General features: G+C 46.6%; 1 protein-coding gene across 5 annotated transcripts in view; it reads left to right on the forward strand.

The window, feature by feature from the left end:
- RAD18 (RAD18 E3 ubiquitin protein ligase) overlaps positions 1 to 22,419 on the forward strand; it is a 56,767-nt gene that overhangs the window by 11,061 nt on the left and 23,287 nt on the right. For 2 of the 5 annotated variants that reach the window (XM_075432990.1, XM_075432986.1), the window contains exons 5-10: positions 4,059 to 4,414; positions 6,520 to 6,619; positions 9,346 to 9,530; positions 13,816 to 13,892; positions 14,585 to 14,645; positions 22,068 to 22,202. In XM_075432990.1, the coding sequence (XP_075289105.1) occupies positions 4,059 to 4,414; positions 6,520 to 6,619; positions 9,346 to 9,530; positions 13,816 to 13,892; positions 14,585 to 14,645; positions 22,068 to 22,202 (914 nt within the window). The remainder of the gene's footprint in view (positions 1 to 4,058; positions 4,415 to 6,519; positions 6,620 to 9,345; positions 9,531 to 13,815; positions 13,893 to 14,584; positions 14,646 to 22,067; positions 22,203 to 22,419) is intronic. The other 3 variants (XM_075432987.1, XM_075432988.1, XM_075432989.1) reach the window with 3 other exon arrangements.

Below are 22,419 nucleotides of genomic sequence, written 5' to 3' on the forward strand. Positions count from 1 at the left end.
TTCCGTACGGGATGCAGTGTGAAAATGCTGATCTCTGCACTCTGAGCCTTCTGCTGTGTGTCTGCCGCTGCTGGCCTCGGAGCTGCCTTCCTCCCTCCGCCTTCATCAGCATTCAGAATAGCTCTGCTGCCCCGTGCTCGGGTTTGCAGCCCGTCTCGGGTCCAGGCTCAGCTCCAAACACGCGCTCTGGCCTGGTCGCCTTGCTGAGGGGCAGATCGGACTACTGACGTCTCTGCGTCGGAGAGTTCGGGGCACTGTAAGCTGTGCTATTGTGGTACTTCTGAGAAAGCAGTGCTGAGAAAAAGGTACAGGAGGCAGTTGTAAGTCTGGTGAAAAGATCCAACTGACGTGAAGCCTGAATTTTAGGAGTGCTGTCAGCTAACGTGAACACACTGGGAAATACATTTTAGCTAGTGAGTGCATGTTGTGGAAAAATAAACAGACGTAATTGGTGGTTACAAATAGTAGAATGTGTTGCTTTGGCAAGAGGATGAGCTCTCAGAAGCAACAGAAAATACACTGAAAAGATGAGGGAGATCGGTTGTGTTCTCTAGATGAAGTCAATGAATATAGGCAACTGGCTGATTGTTCAGGTATTTTTGCGTTTTGGTGCGTCATTATTTTATGGGAGAACTGAACTGATATGATGCCAAATGATTGCATTAATGGATCTGTTTTATGTTATCTGAGCCATGCAGAATTTAGCTTGCTGGAGCATAGGATGCTGGGCTTTTGTGTAAGAATGGTTGCTTAACAGCCAAAAGAATAATATGATAATACTACGTGTTGACTTTGATTAGCTACTGTAATGGCAGGCTGCCTGTATGGAAATCTGGAGGAGTCTGAAGAAATAGATGTTTTTCACGTAACCAGAAAATAAATAGCTTGTTCAAAAAGGGGATAAAACATTAAAAAAAGGTACATCTCTGGTAGAACACCCAGCTGCATCCTTTTAAGGATTAAACTTTGCCTAAGTGTGTTAGGAATAAAAGGCAACTAGCTTGTTGGCTTTTGAACCCGACTGTGGAGTGTAACCATCTGCGGTGTGACAAGGCTTCTCAGCCTATGGTTTGTTACCTTTAAGCTGAAGAATGCTGGGCATTTATGGGCAGTAAGATGAGATACTTTGTCTGCCAGTTACTGCTGCTAACGGCGATGCGCTGTCAGACCTTTCCAGTAGTGCTGGGTGAAATATACCCCTTGTACCCAGCAAAGGTGAAGCCGCAGTGGGACAGGGCTGTGGGAAGGCCCCCTGTTTGTCCTCCCATCAGCTAGCTCCCGAGCTCCCCGTGAGGCCGGTCCTACGCCAGCAGCAGCTAGGCCACTGTGTCATGTCAGCCGGGGAGTTAACCTCCTGCGAAACTTCCAGTCCATATCTAGGCATGAGCAGACAGAAAAACATAGTTTTGCTGCCACGCTTAATTGCACTTGTTTGCAGAAAGTCGGAGAGTCTTGGGACAGATGTGAATTCCCACTGACAGATGTGGTCGTGACATCCAGTAATCCAGGAAACTTAAACCCCAAATGGGGCTCCTGAAACTGGGCTGGCTATAACCAGTGCGGAGCCGGTGGTTGTGGTGGGTCACCAAGAACGTATCTTAAACTGGGAGAACTGTGGGGTTACCTGGTGACTTGAATGAGCTTGTTTTTAAAAGATATATGTACAGATGGTTCTTAACTACTTGTTTTTCTTAGACACGAAAAATCTTTACCTTAAAAGACTGGAAAGTTTTCTAAGTAGTTACCCTACACTGAAACATCTTCAACTGTAAAACCTGAGAGCGTAGCTGCACTTTGGGCTTCTTACGGGCCTTAGGTTTGCCTGGAAGTGCTGTCAGGAATAATTCAGCGGCAGCGCGCATTCCGTAGCTACCTCACCCAGTGTCCGTCCCCCTCTCCCTCCCCTGGTTTTACAGAAAAGGGATAGTGACCCAAATTATTTCGGCTGTTCCTTATTCTTCCTGAGTTAAAAACTTTGCAGGTTGAAGACCCGCAGCTGTTCTGCTGTCACAGGCGTTGTCACCTCGGGTGCAGTGAGCTGCCCAGTCGAAGGTGTAAAGCCATGGCATGTAAATAAAGAGCGTGCACGTGCTGCGCAACGGCAGTAGCAAAAGTCCTAGCACTTGGAGAAGTCAGCGTGCTGCAGATGGGAAGGAGGAGGGCTCTCTGGTGTTACAGACTTGCTTGCAGTCTGCTGGGGCCAGGCCTTCGTGTCTGAGGGACGCTTGGTGTGAGCCAAGATCGGGCTTGTCTCTGGAAGGCGCTGGCACCATCGCCGTGCCCTGAGCGCAGAGCCGCGGCTCGGGGAGGTGGAGGGACAGCGTGCCTTGCCATCTGGAGGTGCTCGGACTCCTCGGCGTCCTCGAAAGCTACCGCTGTTGCCATCCCTCCCTCTCGTGTTACCCTGCTAGAGAGAGGGGCGAGGGGAAGGGGCTCCCCACCCCGCTCAGCACCGGGGGACAGGGTGTCTCTTGGGGGTGAACCTGCTCCCTCCGTTCGTCGCTAGAGAGATGTGGCCATTCCTTTTGGGATCTTGCATTTTTTGTAAGCTGTCCCAGTTTGTCAGAGCTTGTAGATGGTAGGTTTTTTTTTTTTAATTTGCGATTGCCTCTTTTTTTGGGTGGGGTGCTGGGGCTTGGCGAGTGGTGGTGGTGAGAGCGGCAGCAGGTCGGGGGGAGCCGGGGGGCTGCTGGGCAGGCCTTGCACTGCTGGAGGGCTCGCGAGGGAGCGCAGAGCAGGTTGCCAAGGGACGGCGGAGCCGTGAGTTCAAGGCAGGTGGGTTGATGGCCGCACGTGTGCGTCCGCTGGCCGCTTTTGGCTGGGCGACGCGGCCTTTGCTGCGATGTGAAGGGCTCTTGTCACAGCAGTAGTGGGTAAGAGTGGGACGTGCCGTTTGTTGTTGTTGGCGTTACCTGGGAAAGCCTTCCCTCTGCCTGTGACGACGCAGGGGTGGAAGTGGACCGCAGGGTCTGTGGGAAGGCGAGAGAGCTGCGCTGCTGTGCTGTCTCCCTGCCGAGGGTGCAGTCTCTGGCTTAATGTATCTTAGTTCAATCTGTGTAAAATACACAGTAAAATAAACAGGATTCTGCAAAAACCCATGGGGCAGGTGTAGGAATAAAACATGTCTTTAAGATCTTATGCAGTTGCCTGAGCAGGACAACTCTGAGTTTGTAATTCTTCCTATTACCTCAAAGCTAAAAGTACTAATGAGACAGACAGGAGAAAGAGCCTTCTGCTGCTACTGTGTTCCTACCGACAAAATACAAGTTTATCTCTTTGAAGAGACTTCTGCTTAGCTCATGTCTTGGCATTTGCTAGTCCTGAGGAGGGTAGGGAGTACCTTTGGGGGTAAAGCATGCGTAGATGGGTGCAGGGTGTTCCAGTGGAGGCTGAAGTGGGCTGCTCTTGAGGCAGTTATATTTTGCCCTTGTTTTATATGAGAAAAGAATGGAGGGCTTGGGCTCTCTGGCTGATCATCGACGAAGCATGACCGAAATAGTTCGGGTTACCTGACGCTAGATCTCCAGACCTGGCAGGCATGTAGGAACCCCCCCTTGGTGGGGCTGCACTCAGCTGGGTGGGCAGTGAGCAGCTGTGCTAAGGAGACCCGCTGTACGGAGGGCCAGGAGGAGAGTGGCAATGCTTGCTGCTAAGCTCTGTGGCTCAGGAGCCTCTGTCACAGCTGTGTGACACGGGGCTTGAAGTACTCTGGCTTGAAATGGTCATTACCATCTTCAAATAAGGGGGAAAAGTTTTCGTTCTTTACTGTGCTCCGTGTGATGTTTTGAGAGGCATTTTATTACATTTGCAAAACATAATTTACTTTGTTTGAAAATGGGGAAGATAATTCTTGGATTCTGCAGAGCGTGGTGAGGCTCAGCTGGCGTGCTCCTGGTTCGTGTGGGCTAGCCAATTCCCAAGTGCTGCATGTGAGCAGGGGGAGAGGGAGGAGGGAATGGAGGAAAAGGTCCATCTGTTTCTGTTCTGGTTTATTCTCGGAGAAAAAGTTAATCCTGTCCAATGTAGCTAACTGCATGGTGTCTTCTGGATGCTTCTAGACAACAGCTGTTCCAGTTGGTCTTGGATACTCCACTGATTTCATCTCCATTGGCCTGTAGCAGACATTCAGCTGGCAAAAGCCACGTTCGGAGTCCTGTTTCTTGTCCAGTTTTAAAAGAAGGGGTGCCAGTGATTGACAGTTTCTTGAAAAAGGAAAAAGTTTGCACCTCAGCAAAGGCAGACAGCCTGGCAGGAACAGAGCAGAAGATTTTCAAAACTGAGGAAGACCATAACCTTTACAGCAGTTCTGCAGAGGTTGATGGTAAAGACAATGAAGTGGGATCACGAGAGAGTCCCGAGTGCACCAAAAGTCACGAAAAGCCTTCTACATCTGTAATAAAAGTAGTCAGGAAAGGTGAGATGCTGAATTTTTGTTTTTGTCCTCTTCTCTTCCCCAAGTCCGTGGCTGTGGTTGGCTTCATGCATTAGAGTACCTCCGTACGTGGCATTCATCTCCTTTCTCCACGTTGTTCTGATCTGCACTGGCATGCCCAGATGCTTTGTGGTGAACTGGACTGTTCATGTGGGACAGCTCTGCTCCAAGCGTATTCATCTTGAAGCTTGGGCTGATGCCAAGTAATTAAATGGAGTTCAACACTTACAGATTCCTTTGCTTTGAGTAACAACTCCAGAAAAACAATAGTTGCACCAGACTTAGTAAAAAATGAGAGGTCCTTTGCTGTTCTCTTTCCCCTTAATGACTAGACAGACAGCATCACCGTTCATTCTGCTCTTGTATCCTCAAGGAACAAGAAGAGAAGCAAGGTATTTTGTGATGTGTTGGTTATTGGAGGGGTGCACCTGCGATCAGAATGATCGTGGCTTCAGTTTTGTTAATAGCCCTGTTCATACACTCTCCAGAGGAAAGAAATCTACTTTATTCTTCTGTAATTCTATAGCGTTCAGATTAATTTATTTTGAAGCCCGAAAATGCCCATTTATACTAATCAACTGCAATAAAGTGACAGAATCCTGTCAGTTTTGAGATGATGGCAGCCTTCCTATTGACCTAATTAAAAGCATAAATTAAAATAAAAGACCATGTAGAAGTACAATACTGATTCTTATTAGCTCATATTTATCTGTTCTTTTGTTTAACAATTTATTCAGCTGGAACTCTGAAGTTAATTTTTATTCATTAGCTGGGTAAATACTGCTTAAAGATGTAATACAGTCAGAAAAGTAGCCGTGAGAAAGTGGCATCAGCTTGGCCAGAAGTTACGTTTACTAGTTCTGTGCATCAGACTTGCTTGGTTGGTAGTTTAAAACTTGTATGAAATTTTACCACTCGTTTATTCCTGAGTGGTTTATTCTTGAAAATTGAAATTTTCACTTGCTTACCATTTAATGACCTTATTAAATCCCTGAACATGCATGACCTTGAAATTATTTCCACAAATGCAAAGTAGTTGGTCAAACAGTATAAATGAAAGACTGGACAAGAGGCAATGCTGAAGTGGTTTTGGTAAGTATTATTTGTTCCTGTGTTAAGAATTGAAATGTTAACTTCAAATACAATAATGGACTGCTCAGAACTGTGGTGCTATGTTACTCTCCCAACTTTTTTTTTTAACCTTTGATTAGAATATGATGTCATGGGAGTCAGGAATTGCAAAGCAGTGTTACTGGGTAACTCTCTATTCCCACAACATTTCACAGCATTTTTCATGGGTTGTTTTTTTGTTTTGTCTTTACCATCGTAACTGACTTCCCTCACCCTAATGCAGAGGGTGTCAGTTAAAGAATCTCGTGTTGTTCATTTGAAGTTAGCCTTTTGTTTTTGACATAAGGTGATTGCTAAAGACGAATATTTTAAGTCTGTGGTTTTTGACTGTCTTTACAGGTGATGTTTGTAGGTGCTTTTTGAAATATGGTGCAGGAAGAATTCTGAGTTGGGTGGGACCACATACAGAGTGTTTGAGCCTCTGAGCCCCAGTCACAGAATCTAGTTATCTGTACTGAGAAATGAGGCACGGTCGGATCGTAGGAGTTAACTCCTGTGGTGACAGTCCTGTTGACAGCCATAGATGGGGAATATCGTGTTAACATGAATAAAGGTGGTGCTGTGCTCTTCTATCAAAATGAAGCAGCTTCCTTTAACTTCTGCAGTATTTTGCTCCTAAATAAAAACATTAGCACGGAAATATGCTTATGGCTGTGTTAACCCCTTGGTTTCCACGTAGTATGTGTGTTATTCTAGGTTTTCAGACATTGCATTCCATCTGACTGCAGGGAAGATGAGAGCCATTCTGATATTGCTTACAGAGGGAAATAAGTTTTGTAGAATGAAAATGAGAGCTAAAAATGAAAATTCTGGATAGACATGCCATATCTTTTAAAAAAAGAAATCTGGAATTCTGGATTTTCATTTTTTTCAATTGACAGTTAGCTTTTCTGCTGAAAACGTTTGCTCTTTGCTGTAACATACACGCTAGTGAATTCCTTCTCCCTTGCTTTCAGTGGATTGTCCTGTTTGTGAGGTTGCTATTCCCGAGCAATATATAAACAAACATCTGGATAGCTGCTTGACCAGAGACAAGAAGAAGGACAGCCTCAGAAGGTAAGAAACAACTGTAAGAATTTTTATATGCATGTAGCTGGTTTTTTGCACTGCTGGAATAAGAAATATTGGTTGATGGGTTATAATACAGTGGGTTGTGTTTGTTTATTGGTTACCTATTGTAAAGATCACTCTAAAATCACTGTATAAATATGATAGTGGTGATTTTCCCCTCTCAAGAAAATACGTGGATCTCCAGCAGAATTACTTTTTGGCTTTTAGTGGCAAGAAAACACTGGACAGTGTTTTAAAAAATTCAACACAGGGAGTGAAACTTTGTCTGTACATTATTCTCGTGACATTTCTGCTTACTAGCATTAATATTCTATTCAGATAACACTGCTTCCCATTTTTCACTTGGTGAAGGAATTGTTTCCCTCCATTCAGATGGGCCAAAAGACAATTGCTTCGCTAGCTGTCAAGTTAACAAAATAAAAATTCCACCTTACTCTGCTTGCTGTCGTTCTGTTCAAGTTCCCCAGTCAAGGTTGTTTCTCTAAGATCTCAGTTCCCGTAGGATCAGTGCGTGCCTTTGCCTGTATGCCTCTGCCCTAGAATTTGTCACGGTCACCACATTCACATCAGAAGTGTAGATTTCAGTTTGTTTTACTTACTAGCATAAATTTAGGCCATTATTATTTTTAATGATCAGACTTAAGAACTGTGAGGGACTCTTACTGCATGCTTCTATTTCCAATTCCTCTGAACCCTGAATTAGAAAGTAATTTTATGTTAAAGCTCTTATTTTGCCCAGTCATGCGTAGAATGCGATCTATAAACTAAAGGACTTTGAAGATGAATAAATGGTAAATTAATACTGAAATCTGATGTTACATTTTAACTTTCATTTGAGATGTTTTTAGTGTTTTCTCAGTTCTTAATTAATGGAAATAAAAGCCAGACCTTCCTTTGGTGTCAAACATGTCGGACATGTCCCCAGCAGAATTTTAAACCGTGCTTATTTTATCTAGACTGCTTGGATCTTAAGAAAGTATCATACCAGATATTTCTCCCTAGGGACTGGCTGTTGTGTGTTAAACGCTGGCTTTTTGGCAATCTGTTTGTTTTGTGGCAGTGCTGTTCGGGTTCCAGTAGGAGCACATTTCTGGTTCTTCTTGGAGGAAGTTTAGCTCTGTTTCTTCTCAGATTAGGAGCGCAAGGCATGCTATGTTAACAGTTCAGCAGTATTTCAGCCAAACTGATACTTTAGTCCCCAAAACCTGCGCAGGAATGATTACAACAGGTAAGTGTATGTTCACAGAGAACAAAAATAAAAGGAAAAAACCCAAAAGAAACACTGCATTTCTCAAGGATGGGAAAACCCCCACCGCCATGAAGCTTCAAAACTGTTGTGAACTGTTATCACGTAGCTGTCTGCTCGCAAAGCTGTCATCACTCTTCTAGGTCATGCTGCTGGTGAGTTATAATGCAAAGCTTTTTTAGGACTTCCTGAAGATTTAATTACTCAGTGAAATTTTTTATATTTCCCAAAAGAATCTGAAAGAAGTTTTTTCCTGAAGAGTGTATTGTGGTAATGCATCTCTTTTTTTCCAGCTATGCTGTATGAGGGGCTATTTGAGAGTAAATAATTTTTTTTTTAACTTTGAATTTTATTTTCAACGTGGTAAATTGAAAGTGCTGAATACAGTTTTCAGATAAGTCTTTTGCTTTCACAATGGAAAACTGTTAACTTCTCTGTAATTTAGAGCAGTGCAGCTAAACTTTATTTTGCTGCAGGAAGAAAAGTGTCTAACTAACTAAATGCTGTTCTTCTGTAACTGATAAATTAAGTTGAAGACGAGCGAGGCAGTAGATGGATCTCGGTACCTTTGCTGGCTAGTTTGAGTGTATTTCACCAGGAGGCGTAGGGAAGACGGAGCTAATTTGTGCAGAAGGAAACTGTTCTGCTAATTTTAGATGACAAAAGTTTTAGTAGGACTTGGATATTCTACGGCAATTTCCTGTAGTTAAGATGTTTTCCTTAGCTGTGGCAGGAACGTTGAGTTCTTCTGACATAAGGCAGTGTGAAGGAGTAGATTTTGGTTTCAGATGTTACTGTTCCAAGAGCACTATTAATGCTCTTTAATGTCACTTTCTGTATTGCCAAGCCACCCTTCTGTTAGATGGGAGCTGCGTGTTGGCTTTCAGGTACATGGCTGACTATCTTGAAGTCATTTTCCCAGAAAGCTGTGAAAAACCTCCTAATTTAAATTTTGGCTTGCGGTTTTAGTCGTCTTAAAACTTCTCAAACCTGTTCAGGTTAGATATGGCGAGTGCTTGGGTGGCAAAGCTGTGTTTCAGCAGTCTGAACCCAGGACGCTTCCCTTGGACTTCAGAGCGAGCGTAGGTTTGATCCTGATGAAGAAGAGCAGTGCTGTGTTTGCTGATGTGAGTCTGAGGCCTTTGCTGCAATACTAAAACGGAACCACACTGCTTGTTACACGAGCAGTAGAGTTTGCATCGTTTCCTAAAGAAAATCAGACCTATTGCTTTCTGCACATTTGAAATATTCTTTGTGGTAGATGGAAAAAATGTTCTGGCTTCCTAGAGCTGTTGCCGTTGTGTCTGTGACGCCCTGTGTCGTTGGCTGTGTGTCTGTCATGGCTGCAATGGTTCTTTCAAGTATTTCTTACTCAGAGTGGGTGAAATGCCCTGTGAAATGTAAGTCAGTGCTTTGATTCTTACTAGATGTATTAATTAAAGTTTGTTTCTTTTTCCTCTTGCAGTTCTGCTCACAAAAGGAAGCCTATGTCTAAAGTTGTTTACAACTTGCTCTCTGATCGTGATTTGAAGAAGAAACTAAAGGAACACGGCCTGTCTACCCACGGGACCCGACAGCAGCTCATTAAAAGACACCAAGAATTTGTGCACATGTATAACGCTCAGTGTGATTCTCTAAATCCCAAATCGGGTAAGTTAGAAATTCTAGGAAAGTTGCTACCGTCGCAAACTATTTGTATGCATTTCTCCTTCTCTTCACTCTCAGGGCAGGAGTGAGGCTGGCTTGAGTGCTTGGGAAAACTGGAGCCGGAAGAATTTTTCTTACATAAATCAAGATTAATGCAAAAAAGGAAATTTAATGAAAACCAGAGATGTATGCTATACTCTGGAAGTATCCAGGAAGGATGTAAATTTGTGCTAAAATCCTTTGATACTGCCTGGTTTACTTACTCTTTTCTGAAACATGTTGTGTGTTTTTATTGACTTTGCATTTCAATGAGTGCCTCCAAATTAGACCCCGAGGCTTTTAGTCAAAAAATTGGAAATACCTGAGCTTCTTAGTAAGCGAACGGATTATTAATTTTTTTTTTTTGTTCTGAATTTGTTCTCTTCTTTCTAAACACTGAGACTTTTATGTTTTTATGGGATTTAATTTGAAAACTAGATTTCTTTCTGGAGATGACAGGTAAGGCTTGAATCAATAAAGTGTTAATGTTTGGCAATTTAGGTGTGTGACAGCAATTTTATACAATTCAACTCAGACTATATAATTAAACTCAGACTATGTATAGCATTAAACAGCTGTAGCAGATAAGGAGAATGTGTTTTAGTCTCTAATGTGAGTGCGACACAAAATTCCTTTAAACTGTGTTCTGTTTGCGTGTGCTCAGGCTTAATGCTTGGAAAATGCCGGGTCTGTCGCAGGCAGGGTGGGAGCCGCGTAGCGTGTTTGTGCTGCCTGTTTTGTAGGCAGTGTGGGCATTTTTAAAGTTTTGCACAGCGTGCATGAGCTAGAGGGAGAACTGTCTCAGCTCATCTTGGTATATTCTATTTTATACAAGATGAAAACATGCATGTTTCTTAAAGATGTCTCATTTATCATCTCTCAGTTCAGTTCTGCAAGTGATAGGAGTAACAGCACAAATACACTGATGTGTGTGGGTGAGAGACAGACATCAGACTTAGCGTTACATTATTTTTGTATTTGATTAGAAGCTTATGGCCAACAGTCCTTTTCAAGGAATTTCTAGCAGGATCATGTTCCGATAGGACTCTCCCGGGAGCTGCGCAGCCGTTAGCGTCCTGGAAACCCTCCTATAGCTGGCATTGCATGTTCTGCCCTGGTTTCAGGCTGGGGCTTGCTGCCTGCTAGCTCTGCAGCGTCGGCCAGTCCTGCTGCTGGCACGAGCTGGGCTCAGTTACTGCGGAGGTGGAGAGCTGAGAAACACTGTTCCTCTCCTCAGTTTGAGCTCTTTAATTTTCACATTTACAGAGAGACTGAAGTCCTGAAGCGCAATTCAACATTTCTTCCAGAAGCTGTAAACAGTTCTGGATGTTTTTGTGTTTGTTTAAACAAACCGACAGACCGGGTTTGGCCTGGCTGGCAGCGGGCTGCCAGGAGCTGCAGGAGCGCGCAGCGCAGCGCAGCCGGGAGCCGAGCCTGGTGCAGCCGGGAACTGGGCTTGTTCAGCTTCTTCAGCCTGAAGAAGAGAAGGCTGCGAGGGGACCTTAGAAATGCTTACAAATATCTGCGGGGTGGGTGTCAGGAGGATGGGGCCAGGCTCTTTTCAGTGGTGCCCAGTGACAGGACAAGGGGCAATGGGCACAAACTGGAGCAGAGGAAGCTCCAGCTGAAGATGAGGAAGAACTTCTTCCCTCTGAGGGTGACGGAGCCCTGGCCCAGGCTGCCCAGGGAGGCTGTGGAGTCTCCTTCTCTGGAGATATTCAAGCCCCGCCTGGACGCGGTGCTGTGCAGCCTGCTCTGGGTGACCCTGCTTGGGCAGGGGGTTGGGCTGGGTGACCCACAGAGGGCCCTGCCAACCCCTACTATTCTGTGATTCTGTGGGTTCCGCGGCTCCGTGGGCGAGCGGCGTTACCACGGCAGACGCACAGCGAAACTGTACCTTGGCCATTTAGTGCTGATGTATAACGGGAATACTCTGGGGCCGAGGGCGAGAGGTGCCCCTTGGGAAGGCTGCCAAATTTAAACACAGTAAAAACCACTTAATTCCTAAGGTCTGTTTTAACTAATTTGACAGTATAGGGGAGTTCTTATTTCAAGTGAGTATTAAAACTCATATGTTAACTCCATGTACATGTGGTCTTATATATGGTCAGATAGTTAGAAATGGTGAACATCTGCAACTTCTACTGTGGTGCTTCAAAAAGGAAGTATGTTTCTGGTGTTCAAATTCTTCATTAAACAGGCGGCACCACCAGCTGTGGAGTTTTTTGAGAAATAAGGTCAGTCACTGAGGAACATAAATATGAATTTAGCAGCCAAACTTTAGGCTCCTGCTTTTGGAAATCTTGATTTCACTTGCCAGCTCTTGGCTTGGATTGTGGGAGCAAGTGTATGAGAAAAGCACGTTTGCAACCAGCACTGTTTGCTTTTTTCATTTTGCTCCTTCAACCGCTTTAAGGACTTTACCAAGAAGGTTAAGTGCCTAAGTGATTTAGGTGCCAAGCGTCACTGCTTGGTTTATGTCTAAGAACTTCCCAAAATAAACATAAATGCTTTCAAAAATTGTTTTCTAGGACTTCAGGAAGTCTCTGGGATGAGAACCAGCACACAGAGTTAAGATTGTGTTTGACTTCAGCAACGGTAGAAGTTTAGGAATTTATTGTTTAAGCCTGTGAGAACAGCGCTTGTGTCAGAATTTCAATCAAGCTATGATTTTATGTTAATCTTGGAAATTTAACCGAGCCCTCTCAAAGCCCCTCTCCGAGGTCTCCGGGGCAGGAGTAGATGTAAAGCTGCTGTAGGTCGTGGAGGTGCGCCGTCGCCCGATGCCTAGCGAGGAGCCGAGCAGTTCTGAAGCCAAGTGCAGCGCGGGCCGGTCAGGAGCCGCGGCAGCTCTGGGCGCGGGGAGAGGGAGAGCTGCAGGGCTGGCCCACACTGCTGCCGGCACGGCACGCCGCAGCGGGCCAGGCTGGCGGGCCAGGCGGCCGCTGGTCCGACGGGAGCCCTGTGTCTGCCCCAGGCGTGCTGCGAATGGAGCTGTGCGGCGCAGGCGGCTCGCTGCTACCCTGCACGGCGCGGGGAGGTACTCGCCTCTCGGGGCGAGGGAAGCAGCACCAACTCTCTCTCGGCGTCCTTCATCCAGCCGAGCTAAATGAAGAGTTCCACAGTGTGCTACATTGTGCTTTAGCTAGTCTGCCCTAAATAGTGCAGAACTTCTCTGGAGTTCTGGCCCAATAACTAATTTTATAAAGGGTGAATTATTAAACTAGCACTTAAGATGCAGACGTGTGTTTTCAGTGGTAGCAGTGAACCGAAGGTCACTGTATAATATGAATATCTGAGCTGCTGAGGAAACAGAGGTGCCAAATTCCTGGGTTTTGCTTAAACCAAGTTTTGAACAGGTTTTGTTTCTCCACAGCCTAATAAGCTTCTTGTTCTCTGGTTACTTTACTGTCTAGTGAAAGTGTTTGCTTTAATAAGTACCCGTAGCTACCTCGTAGCTCTGTGGAAATGATTAAGTGTAGAAACAGATTTGTAAAAGCGAATGTCAAAACAAAACATGGCTGTAGTGCAAGTGTTGACACATGCAGTTGCGTCTGTTTATAGGCTTCCGAGGTGTCCGACTGAACCGTTGGAGTAGGCTGTAATTCATCTTTGGATTATGGGTTTTGGACGTAAGCCTGCGACAGTTTTGTGTTGCCTTGGTTGGAGGTAAAAGTTAGATAAACAGTAGATGTCATTATTTTATCTTCCCTTTAAAGATACATTATAAAATGGAAACTCTTTTTGTAAAAGACATGCCTGTGCACCACAGAAAATCTACAGTACGCTAGAGTAACATTCAAAAATGATTTGAAAAGACTAAATTTTCCCATGAATTTGATACAAAGATGAGAGCAGCAGCCCAGGAGGTGGCCAAGAGCCAGCTGCCGGCAAGCCCGGTGCGGCTTGCTGCGAGGCACCGAGGCCGATGGCTCCGGACTCTGCCGCCTGGTCCCCGGGCTGGGGCACGGCCTCTGCTGCTCAGCCGCTGCAGACCAGAGCGGTTCCTCCGCGAGCGCAGGCGCCCGCCGAGCGCTGGTGGGAAGCCACACCTGGTGGGAAGCCACACCTGGTGGGAAGCCACACCGCCTGGGTTCGCCCGCGGCTGGAGTCTGCGTTGCGCTGTTGGAGGGCTGACACCGGTTTGTCGCTTTGCGCTTTAAATTCATGGTAGTTTCATTCAGTGCCGTTACATCTTTTTCTTTAACAGCTCCTCTTTCAGTGATCCCTTCCTTGTGTTTTCAAACAGTTGCAGAGGTCGTTAAAGAGCTGGAAAAGAACGAGAAGATTCGGGTTCAACTTGAATGTAACAAAACTGGTGAAAATGTAAGCTAATTATCTCTGTTCTCAGAGGGGGGTGGCTAGGAGAAGTTGTCGGGTGGACACTGAACACGTGTGCCTGTCACTTTACTATGGGAATTCCCAGACTGCATGTTGGAATTCGCGTGTACCATCTTACAATCAAGATGATTTTCTTATACCACTCATTTGCATTGGGCAGTTCTTCGTGTACTGCTGATGTTTCTATGTCCAAACCATTGAAGTAGGAGCATTTTTTTGATTGCAATAAAAATTCTTGAGAAATGTTCCCCTTGGTCATGTTGGAGGATTTTGACCCTCCATGGCAGTGTGGGGAATATTTTGCTTCCTAGAATTCTCTAGGATTTAGCTAGCAAATTCCTTGCTTCCGTATCAGCAATAGCGCCAGTTCTTTTCCCATGACATATGATGCTTGTGTGACTTTCGGAGTGTGTGTGTTGCACAGTATTGGGAAATGTTTTATGGTCCACACATGCTGGGTGTTATATGGGGTGGCTTGGCTTAGTCCTGCTGGCTTTGTGAAAGCAAAGCAAGACGGCATGTGTACGTACTTTGAATATATATTACTGTCTGGGGGTAAGAGCTGATGGGGGGAAAACCAGCTCATCCTTCTCTCAGTTTTAAGTCTCTAGTTTTAAAATATGTAGCTTTTATCATCTTTCTGTTTCTGTAAATAAACATTTGTGTGATTTCTGTAGAGCTTGATCTTCACAAAGGACCAGACAGAGGAAGAAATAGATGAGATCCACACTGATTATCGTAAGTAAGATGCAAGTTTCACTTTGTTTTGCTTTTAAATTCACCTTCTTTTCCTTTGTACTAAAATACACACACAAAAGTGAGTTTTTAGTGTCTGTGCTTCCCCTGCCCCCATTTAATAAAATCAAATCTAGAAGTTCTCTGTTTGGGCTGAAACTTCCTCTTTGAAACTCCGTCTCTGTTAAGTACTGACGTTGGAGGAAACTCACTGCCAGGCTGGGCGAGACTGAGGTGGAAGCAGGTTGCCTCCTGAGCACCTCTCCGTTTATGCGCTTGCTGCTTACCTGCTTCGTGCTCCCCCCGTGTCTGCTGGACACAAACAAGAGCAGAGCAGAGTGTTTCTGTCTCCCACACTGGGTGTGCGATGCGTAGTCGTGCGGTTTCCATGGGAGGCCTCGGGTGGAAATAAGGAGCAGCACGTCTCTGAAGGGACCCCCTGAGAGCCAGCAGTGCTGGGGGTGCGTGCCCGCCGTGTCCCGTCGGGCTGCTGGCTGTCACAGGGAGGGCAGGCTCGGTTTCACTGCCCTGCTTGGCGCAAGACGCTCCATGCAGTTCTGACGATGCTGGTTTGGAAGAACAGCACGGCAGTTGTGACTGCTGCAGTGAAAGCTGATCGTGCTTTGCTTGTGAGATGTCACCCCTCCTTGCCCCATATTTGTTGGCACATTCCCTGAGAATAATCTGAATTACTCAGAGTTTCATGTAAATCGATTAATTATTTTGCCAGTTCTGCACTTTGTTAGAACCTGGGCTTGCAGTGTATGAATCTGGGTGTGTTAAGTCGCTCACTTGTAAGAAGTGATTCTAAGAGGAAAAAAAAAAAAGGCAGCTTATTACCTGCTGCGTGCCCCTGTGAAGAATGGCATGCACTCCTGAGGGCTGCAGAGATACAGAATTTTCTCAGCTTCAGGTCTGGTACTGCTTTCTCCCTTTTTTGAGGTTCTGGGCGCTGTATGACCTGTGCTCTGCAGACAGCTCTGCTGGCTGTGACCCCCCAGGAGCCGCAGCCTGGCTCGGGCGCAGCTGGGCTGCTCCAGGGCAGGCTCTCTGCTGGCAAGCTGGGCTCAACCAGGCTGCCTTGGCTCGCCAGCACACCCAGTGACACCAGCACTGGCGTCTTCCCATTACTCAGGACGTTCCCTCCTCCCCTGCACCCTTAGTGGCTGGACGGTGGCTTTATTTAAAATGCGCCTGCATTCTGGGGGGGGTTGGCTCTCCCAAGTCCGCTGCCTCCTCCCGTAGCAGAGAAGTTTGTACACATTTACTCTCTCTGTACCTCATTCTTCAAGGTTTGCTGTCCAGTGCAGAGTGACATTAACTGGCAAGTGATGTAGCCACAGCAGTTTATATTTAATGTGGCATTTCTAAAATACTTTATGGCTGCAATTTTTTTACACTTCTACAGTTGTCAACCAAAGTGGCCCTTACTGCTAAAAAGTGTTTTAACTGAGCAAAAACTGCATTTTCTGTGTTTTGTGTGCTGTGATTCTCAAATTGTCCAGCGTTTCAGTGCTGCTCACTCCCCTCCTTCATACCCCTCCCCACAAGCACTCGCGCGTTCCTGCCTGCTCCCTGCAGCCTTTGCTGCCTTCCCCTGCCACCCAGCGCTGTGATTTTGAAGTGATCTCTTACAAAGACTCCTCTGCTCCTTTGGGTGGCCCCCCCGCCCCGTGCAGGCAAGTGGGATTCAGTGCAAACTAGTGATTTTTTTTTTCTGGTTTTGTTGTTGCTGTTTGTTTCATTTTTTACACTGAATCCCCTCTGTTTGTGCAAGAGACCAGTGCTTGTGCTGGTTATTAAACCTGCTTCTGCCCTGCCAGGGTAACAGATGAGAAGAGACAAAAAATAAGAAAAATATCAGAGGGAGAGCTGTAGTTTAATGATACAATTTTGTCTGGGTTTTTTTGGTGGGTTTGGGGGATTTTTTGATGGGTTTTTTTGTTTGTTTGTTTGGTGGTAGGTTTTTTTTTGTTTTCAACAGAGAACTGATTCCTGCTTAACTTGACCATGGGAAGGCACAATATTTTAACCTGTCTTAAATTCTAAAGTGTTTTCTCTCTCCGTGGAACCGTTTAACCATCTTTATGGTTAGTTTAGAAGCAGACGTTCTTGTCAGAGTTAAAGCTGGCAGGACTTGCATCCTGTTGCAGTAATTTAGTACAGAAATGGCTACAGTAAATCAATTTTTACAGATTATTTCCTGACCCTGCTTTCTTGTGCTTGTAGATCAGGTTTTAAATAGCGTTACTCTGTACTTAGCTCTGTAGCGGTGATGTATTCTTCACAGTTTCTTCCCCGTTGTGTCCTGCTCATTTGGCTTCGCCTGCGCTCTGCTGGCACACTCAGACGTGGCAGTCAGCCGTGTAACGCTAGAACAACGTTCACTGAACATGGAACTTCTCTGCTTTCAGCCACAGAGGAGCAAAGCGATGGAGGGACAACTTGTTCTGCGTACATTTAAGGGTGCATTTAAATCTGCAATATGGTGATATTTCCTGTGTTTGCTTGCGTGGCTTCAGGCGTATAAATTATTCCATAATGCAGCTAGATTTAGCCTTGTTGATTTTAGCTGGGTTTCTGTGCAGGCTAAATAAGGGCCTCAAGCTTTAGCAAATTGTTCCCTTGCTGTCTGTTGCTGTTCCTGAGACTGTATTTTTCTAAGTGTACACGCACTGTTTGTGGTTTTGCATCTGAAGCGTTCTCCTCTAATTCCAAGTAACTGGTTAGGAATTCCTCTCTTGCCATGCACAAATCTCTAGCAGTACAGTGGAGGGGGGGAAAAAAAAAAGTACAATAACTTAAAACGTATTAATGGCACATTGGGTACTTCCCCCCGAGACTGCAGTGGCTCTGTGAAGGACACGTCCCGGGTCCCGGGCTGCAGGAGGGCCGGGGCGCAGAGCCCGTGCCTCGCGACTAGCGCTTAGCGCTCCGCTCCGCAGCGCTCGGCCGGGCAGAGCAGTCCCGGGAAGGTGCCCGAGCGAATTCGCGGGGAGCGGGTTCGCCCCGGTCCCCCTTCCCGCAGGCAGGGAGCACGGGGACGGCAGGGCTGGCGTGGAGGCACCCCGGTGCGAGGGAGCTGCCGAGGGGACGTGCCACTGCGGTGCGGTGCCCGCACGCCGCCTTGTCACCTGTCACCCGGGAGCTGATCCTGTGGAGAAGCCCCACAGCTCGCTGCTCAGACGCTCTGGAGGCGCACGGCTTCCTGGTGAAGCTGGGTCCCGGGCTGCTGCGTTGGCGTCGCAGCCCTGCGAGCCGCGGTCCGGCACGGCCGGGCTGGGGTGAGGACGCAGGAGCCCGTCTGCCCGTTCTGCGCCCAAACGCTGCGCGCTGCTGGCGGCCGCCGCGGGGTCTGGCGCTGCCGGGCTGTCCTTTGGTTTTCTTCATCTGCTGTGCACATTTTTGAACAAGAAGATATTAAATGCCATCTTGCTTTCGAAAGCCAGATATTTTATTGAGTTTATATTGTTAAAAGGATATGGTTTCAAAATTACCAACACTACGAAGTGAATAAATTAGCCTCAGGCAACTTAACATTTAAAAGTCGGAAAAAAAAGAAACCCAAAAGAGAAGATGGAAAAATACTTTAATGGGACCATATGGTTTTAAAGTGAATAAAAAGTGATGACCAAAGAGGTAAATGTTAACTAGTGTCAGCAAATTATTTGTCGTAAAAGCAATAGGGAAGAAATCACAAGCATGAAAAAGGAATTGTACATTAAAATTGGAGGACATGTAGAGATAAAAGAGCTTTTATAATTTTTTTCCACTGTAGCACAGATGGATTTTAAAAAGCTTTATTATACAATGCAGGTTGTTTTTTTCCTTGTAATTTACAACATTTGCACCCTAGGTCCCTAATTCACAGCTGAATTAATTAACTCTGGCATAAGTTCTGAATAAAAAAACCCCAACCATATACTGTTGCTTTGTATTTCCGTGCGAAACACAAGACAGCGGAGCTAGGTAACAGCCTCCTTGAAAAGCAAGAGAAAACAGCTCTGATAAAACCCTTTTTTTTTTTTTCTACTTCGTATCTTCTTTAGAATTTCTTATGCTCTTGGAAAATTGCAAATGACACTGTTGGTTTTTTTTTTTTGCTTTATTTGTGTCTGAAGTGTGCTTGAAATACCAGGTAGCGTTCTGACTTGCTGGGCCTGCGGACGGTGTGTGTGCCAGCTGGGAGCTCTGCTTGAGCAGCCGCCGGCCTCGGCGCCTGGCGGGTGCCGGGACACGCGCTGTGCCCTGCAGCGGCTCCCGTCTGCTCCTCGGCAGCTCCGTGACACCCTCAGCCGGGCTCAGCCTCGGGCTGCTTTTTGCACGGACAGGCCTTGATTTAAAGAGTTAAAAAAGGGAAAAGAGTGAATTTGGTCAAAAAAGTTGTTCTATTGCTTTATTTTTATAAACCTTCTAATTTGCAGGGTTATTCAGAGGTTTACTGATTTTTGTTTTGTGTTTTAAGTATTTGTAATTGTATCTGCAGTTGTTTTATTAGTGAAACGCCTGTAGTTTTCTGAAGTGTGCGTGGTGTGTCGTTTCAGTGTAGTGGTGACTTACAGTGCAGCTGACTAGTGCCTGGTTTTGCCAGGACATGTTGTCTTCACGTGAAAAGCTTTGTCGTTACACCATAAAACAAACCAACAGCAAACAGTAATCCTGGAAAAACTGAAGCTCCAAAGGAGTTGCATAATACACGTGCAGCGGCTCAGACACGAGCATCTGGGGCCAGAACTTTCCTTTTACTAAAGGAGTTGTTGACCTTCTGTGGTGTTTCCAGCTACGCAGGGAGAGGGAGACAGTTTTAAATGTGTTTTTTTGTGGGGCAGAACTTGATAGGATTCTATCTTGGCTTTTCCCCCCTCCTGTCACCGCAGCAGGACGTCGATCTGGGCTAGGTGCAGCGGTGATTTAAATGTGCCGTGCTCCATGCAGTGCCTGGCAAGGGGTGCCCGCTCCTCCGGGTGCCGAGGCCAGGCGGTGCTGTGAGAAGATGAGTCGTGGTCAAGGAGGAGGTCATAGAATCATAGAATGGTTTGGGTTGGAAGGGACCTCAAAGATCATCCTGTTCCAACCCCTCTGCCATGAGCAGGGACACCTTCCACCAGCCCAGGGTGCTCAGAGCTCCATCCAGCCTGGCCTTGAACCCTGCCAGGGAGGGGGCAGCCACAGCTTCTCTGGGCAGCCTGGGCCAGGGCCTCACCACCCTCATGGGGAAGAATTTCTTCCTAATATCTAATCTAAATCTGCCCTCTTTTAGCTTAGAGCCATTCCCCCTTGTCCTATCACTGCACACCCTTGTGAAAAGCCCCTCTCCATCCTTCCTGTCGGCCCCTCCAGGCACTGGCAGATGCTCTGAGGTCACCCCGGAGCCTTCTCTTCTCCAGGCTGAACAGCCCCAGCTCCCTCAGCCTGTCCTCGGAGGAGAGGTCGGAGTGCCTGTGGGGGAAGGCAGCCCCTGCTGCTGACCCGGGATGGGAGAGCGTGGTGGGCCAGAAGGGAAGGAGATGGAGCACTGCCGGTGCAGGCGCCCGCGGGGTGGAAACCCGGGGAGTGCCCGTGCTGCAGCTACGGGGAAGGTCGGGGTTGTTCTGCCTCTCCCCTCTCCCTGCCCTGCCGAGCAAGAAGAAGGTGGTTTGGAGACTGATCTGGAAAAAGAAAACAGCAGCAAACAAAGAAAACAGAAAAGTTACCAGGGAGTTCTTTGTTTCAGCTGGGCTCGAGGTTGATTTCTACGTACCCGATTCAGCGGGGCGTGTGCTTTGCTGCCAGGGGACGGACGTCGCTCGGCTCTGGTGCGTGGAGCTTGTGCGTGCACCCCCAGCCCGAGGGGTGCCCGGGCTCTCGTTCGTCCCCAGGGCTCCCGTTCGCTTTTCTGCCCGTCCTCTCTGCTGGGGTTCAGCTTAGTCTTTCCTGCAGGCAGTAACCTGGGCAGCGTGTGTGTGGCTTCTGCAGAGCAGAGGCTGCGCACAACCTTCAGCTCTGTGTGTGCAAAGAAGGGAGGAGGGCGGTGTGCGCGCGGTGGTGCGTACAAGACAAGGTGTCCCCTTTTCCTCGGGAGCTGCTTTGTTCCGTCCGTCGGTCGCTCTGTTGCTGTAGCTGGGAAGCTTCCCTTGGGGATGGCGTGGGCGAGCTGCCAGCCTGGTGGGGTCCTGCGCCCTGCGAGGGTGCATCGGAAAGCTCTCCAGCTGGGAGCTGGGCTTTTGTTGCGTGTTGGACTGCTGAAGTCTCCATGAGCTGGTTTTCTGGACGCCGTTGGGACAGGCAGTTTGGAGCCCAGAGGAAGGGCTGCGTGTGCTTCACCTTCTCGTGCCATTATGAATGGTTGTTTTGCCCCAGGGACAGTTAGGTTGGACTCTGAGCCTTCCTGCCTCTGCCATGGAGAACATCTTGAATGCTTTTTCCGTAGGCTAAAAATTAGGCTAAAGGTTTTAGCTGAAATACTTTATTTGTCTGAAAAAGATAAGTCTGTTTCTCAGAGTTACTTTTTGTTGAAAGTCCTTCCAAAGAAAGAAGATTTGCTGCCTTCACCATAACATACCAGTATGAAGCCATGTGTATGGACTGGTAGGCTGTCGTGCTGTGCTAGCTGTGGGTAGCCACAGTCAAATGTGCTGTTTCGGCAGGAATTGGTGCGTTCTGTAGGGAAAACAACGAGTTTCCTTCGTGCCCAGAGAGGATTAGGTGATTGGCATCGTCTGAGGAGACCAGGTATTTTCCCGGACTCTGAGTAAAGGATTTGAAGTATCTAGATTAAAGAACAACATTGCTTTGACTGAATACCAGAGGACTGCTTAAAACACACTAAGTGATTGAAAGGGCAGAGTATGCCAGAGAGCAATTAACTACGATTTAGAGGATCTGAATCAAAACGGTACGGTGCAATAAACAGGGCACAAAGGCATTCGGCATTGCTGTACTGCAGAAACGGGGGAAAACCAAAGCAACTTCAAGGCCATTCACAGAGCAGTCGTGAGATTTTCCTTCCTCTCTAGCAGAGTGCTCCTCGCAGGACTGCCTGGAACTAAACCGTACGACTGAGAGCATCGTCCAGGTGCTCCTCGAACTCGGGCAGGCTTGGTGCCGTGGCTGCAGTATGAAATGGTGTCACAATGGTAACTGCAATACTGAACAAGCTTAGGGGAAGAAAAAGATAATATAAAGAAGCACACACAGTTCTTCAGTGCAAAATACATCATCTGTGCAAGTGTTCTTGACTGCTGGGTAACTGTAAAAGCATAGGCACAGATTTGGATCATTAGTGGAATGTGGAACATTGCAGTGATGAGTGGGTGTTCATTTGCTGTAACTATAATGTTTTTAATTCAGTATTTTGCACTGATTTCTGTTCACATCCTTCTCTCTTTTTCTGGCATACCTGAAGAGTCCTGTGGCAATGATCAGTAATGCACTGTTACATTTCAGGAAACAAACACAGAACTGAATTTCAATTTTTGGTGGATCAAGTAAATAATCGGTGGAAGAAAAGTGGTAAGAGGAAAACAGAAAGTGCTCAAAACAGAGAAGAAATCATTGTCCAAGAATTGCCAGCGGCCACAGGTTAGTAATGTTGTTTAATACGGTCTCCCTCTTTGATCCACACTAATAAGTTGGAGGTTTCCCAAAGAAATGTCCTTTCCTCCCATTATTCTTCTCCTGCAGTCCTTAAGGGGAAAAAAAATGCGTAAGAATCAAACGGACCCTGAAAAGATTGCCATGGATTTTAGTGTGCTGCATAAGCAAACTAGTGCCAGTGCTTTTAGTGGGACTGTGTACA

This window comes from Opisthocomus hoazin, chromosome 11 (assembly GCF_030867145.1).
Source record: "Opisthocomus hoazin isolate bOpiHoa1 chromosome 11, bOpiHoa1.hap1, whole genome shotgun sequence".
NCBI lineage: Eukaryota > Metazoa > Chordata > Aves > Opisthocomiformes > Opisthocomidae > Opisthocomus > Opisthocomus hoazin.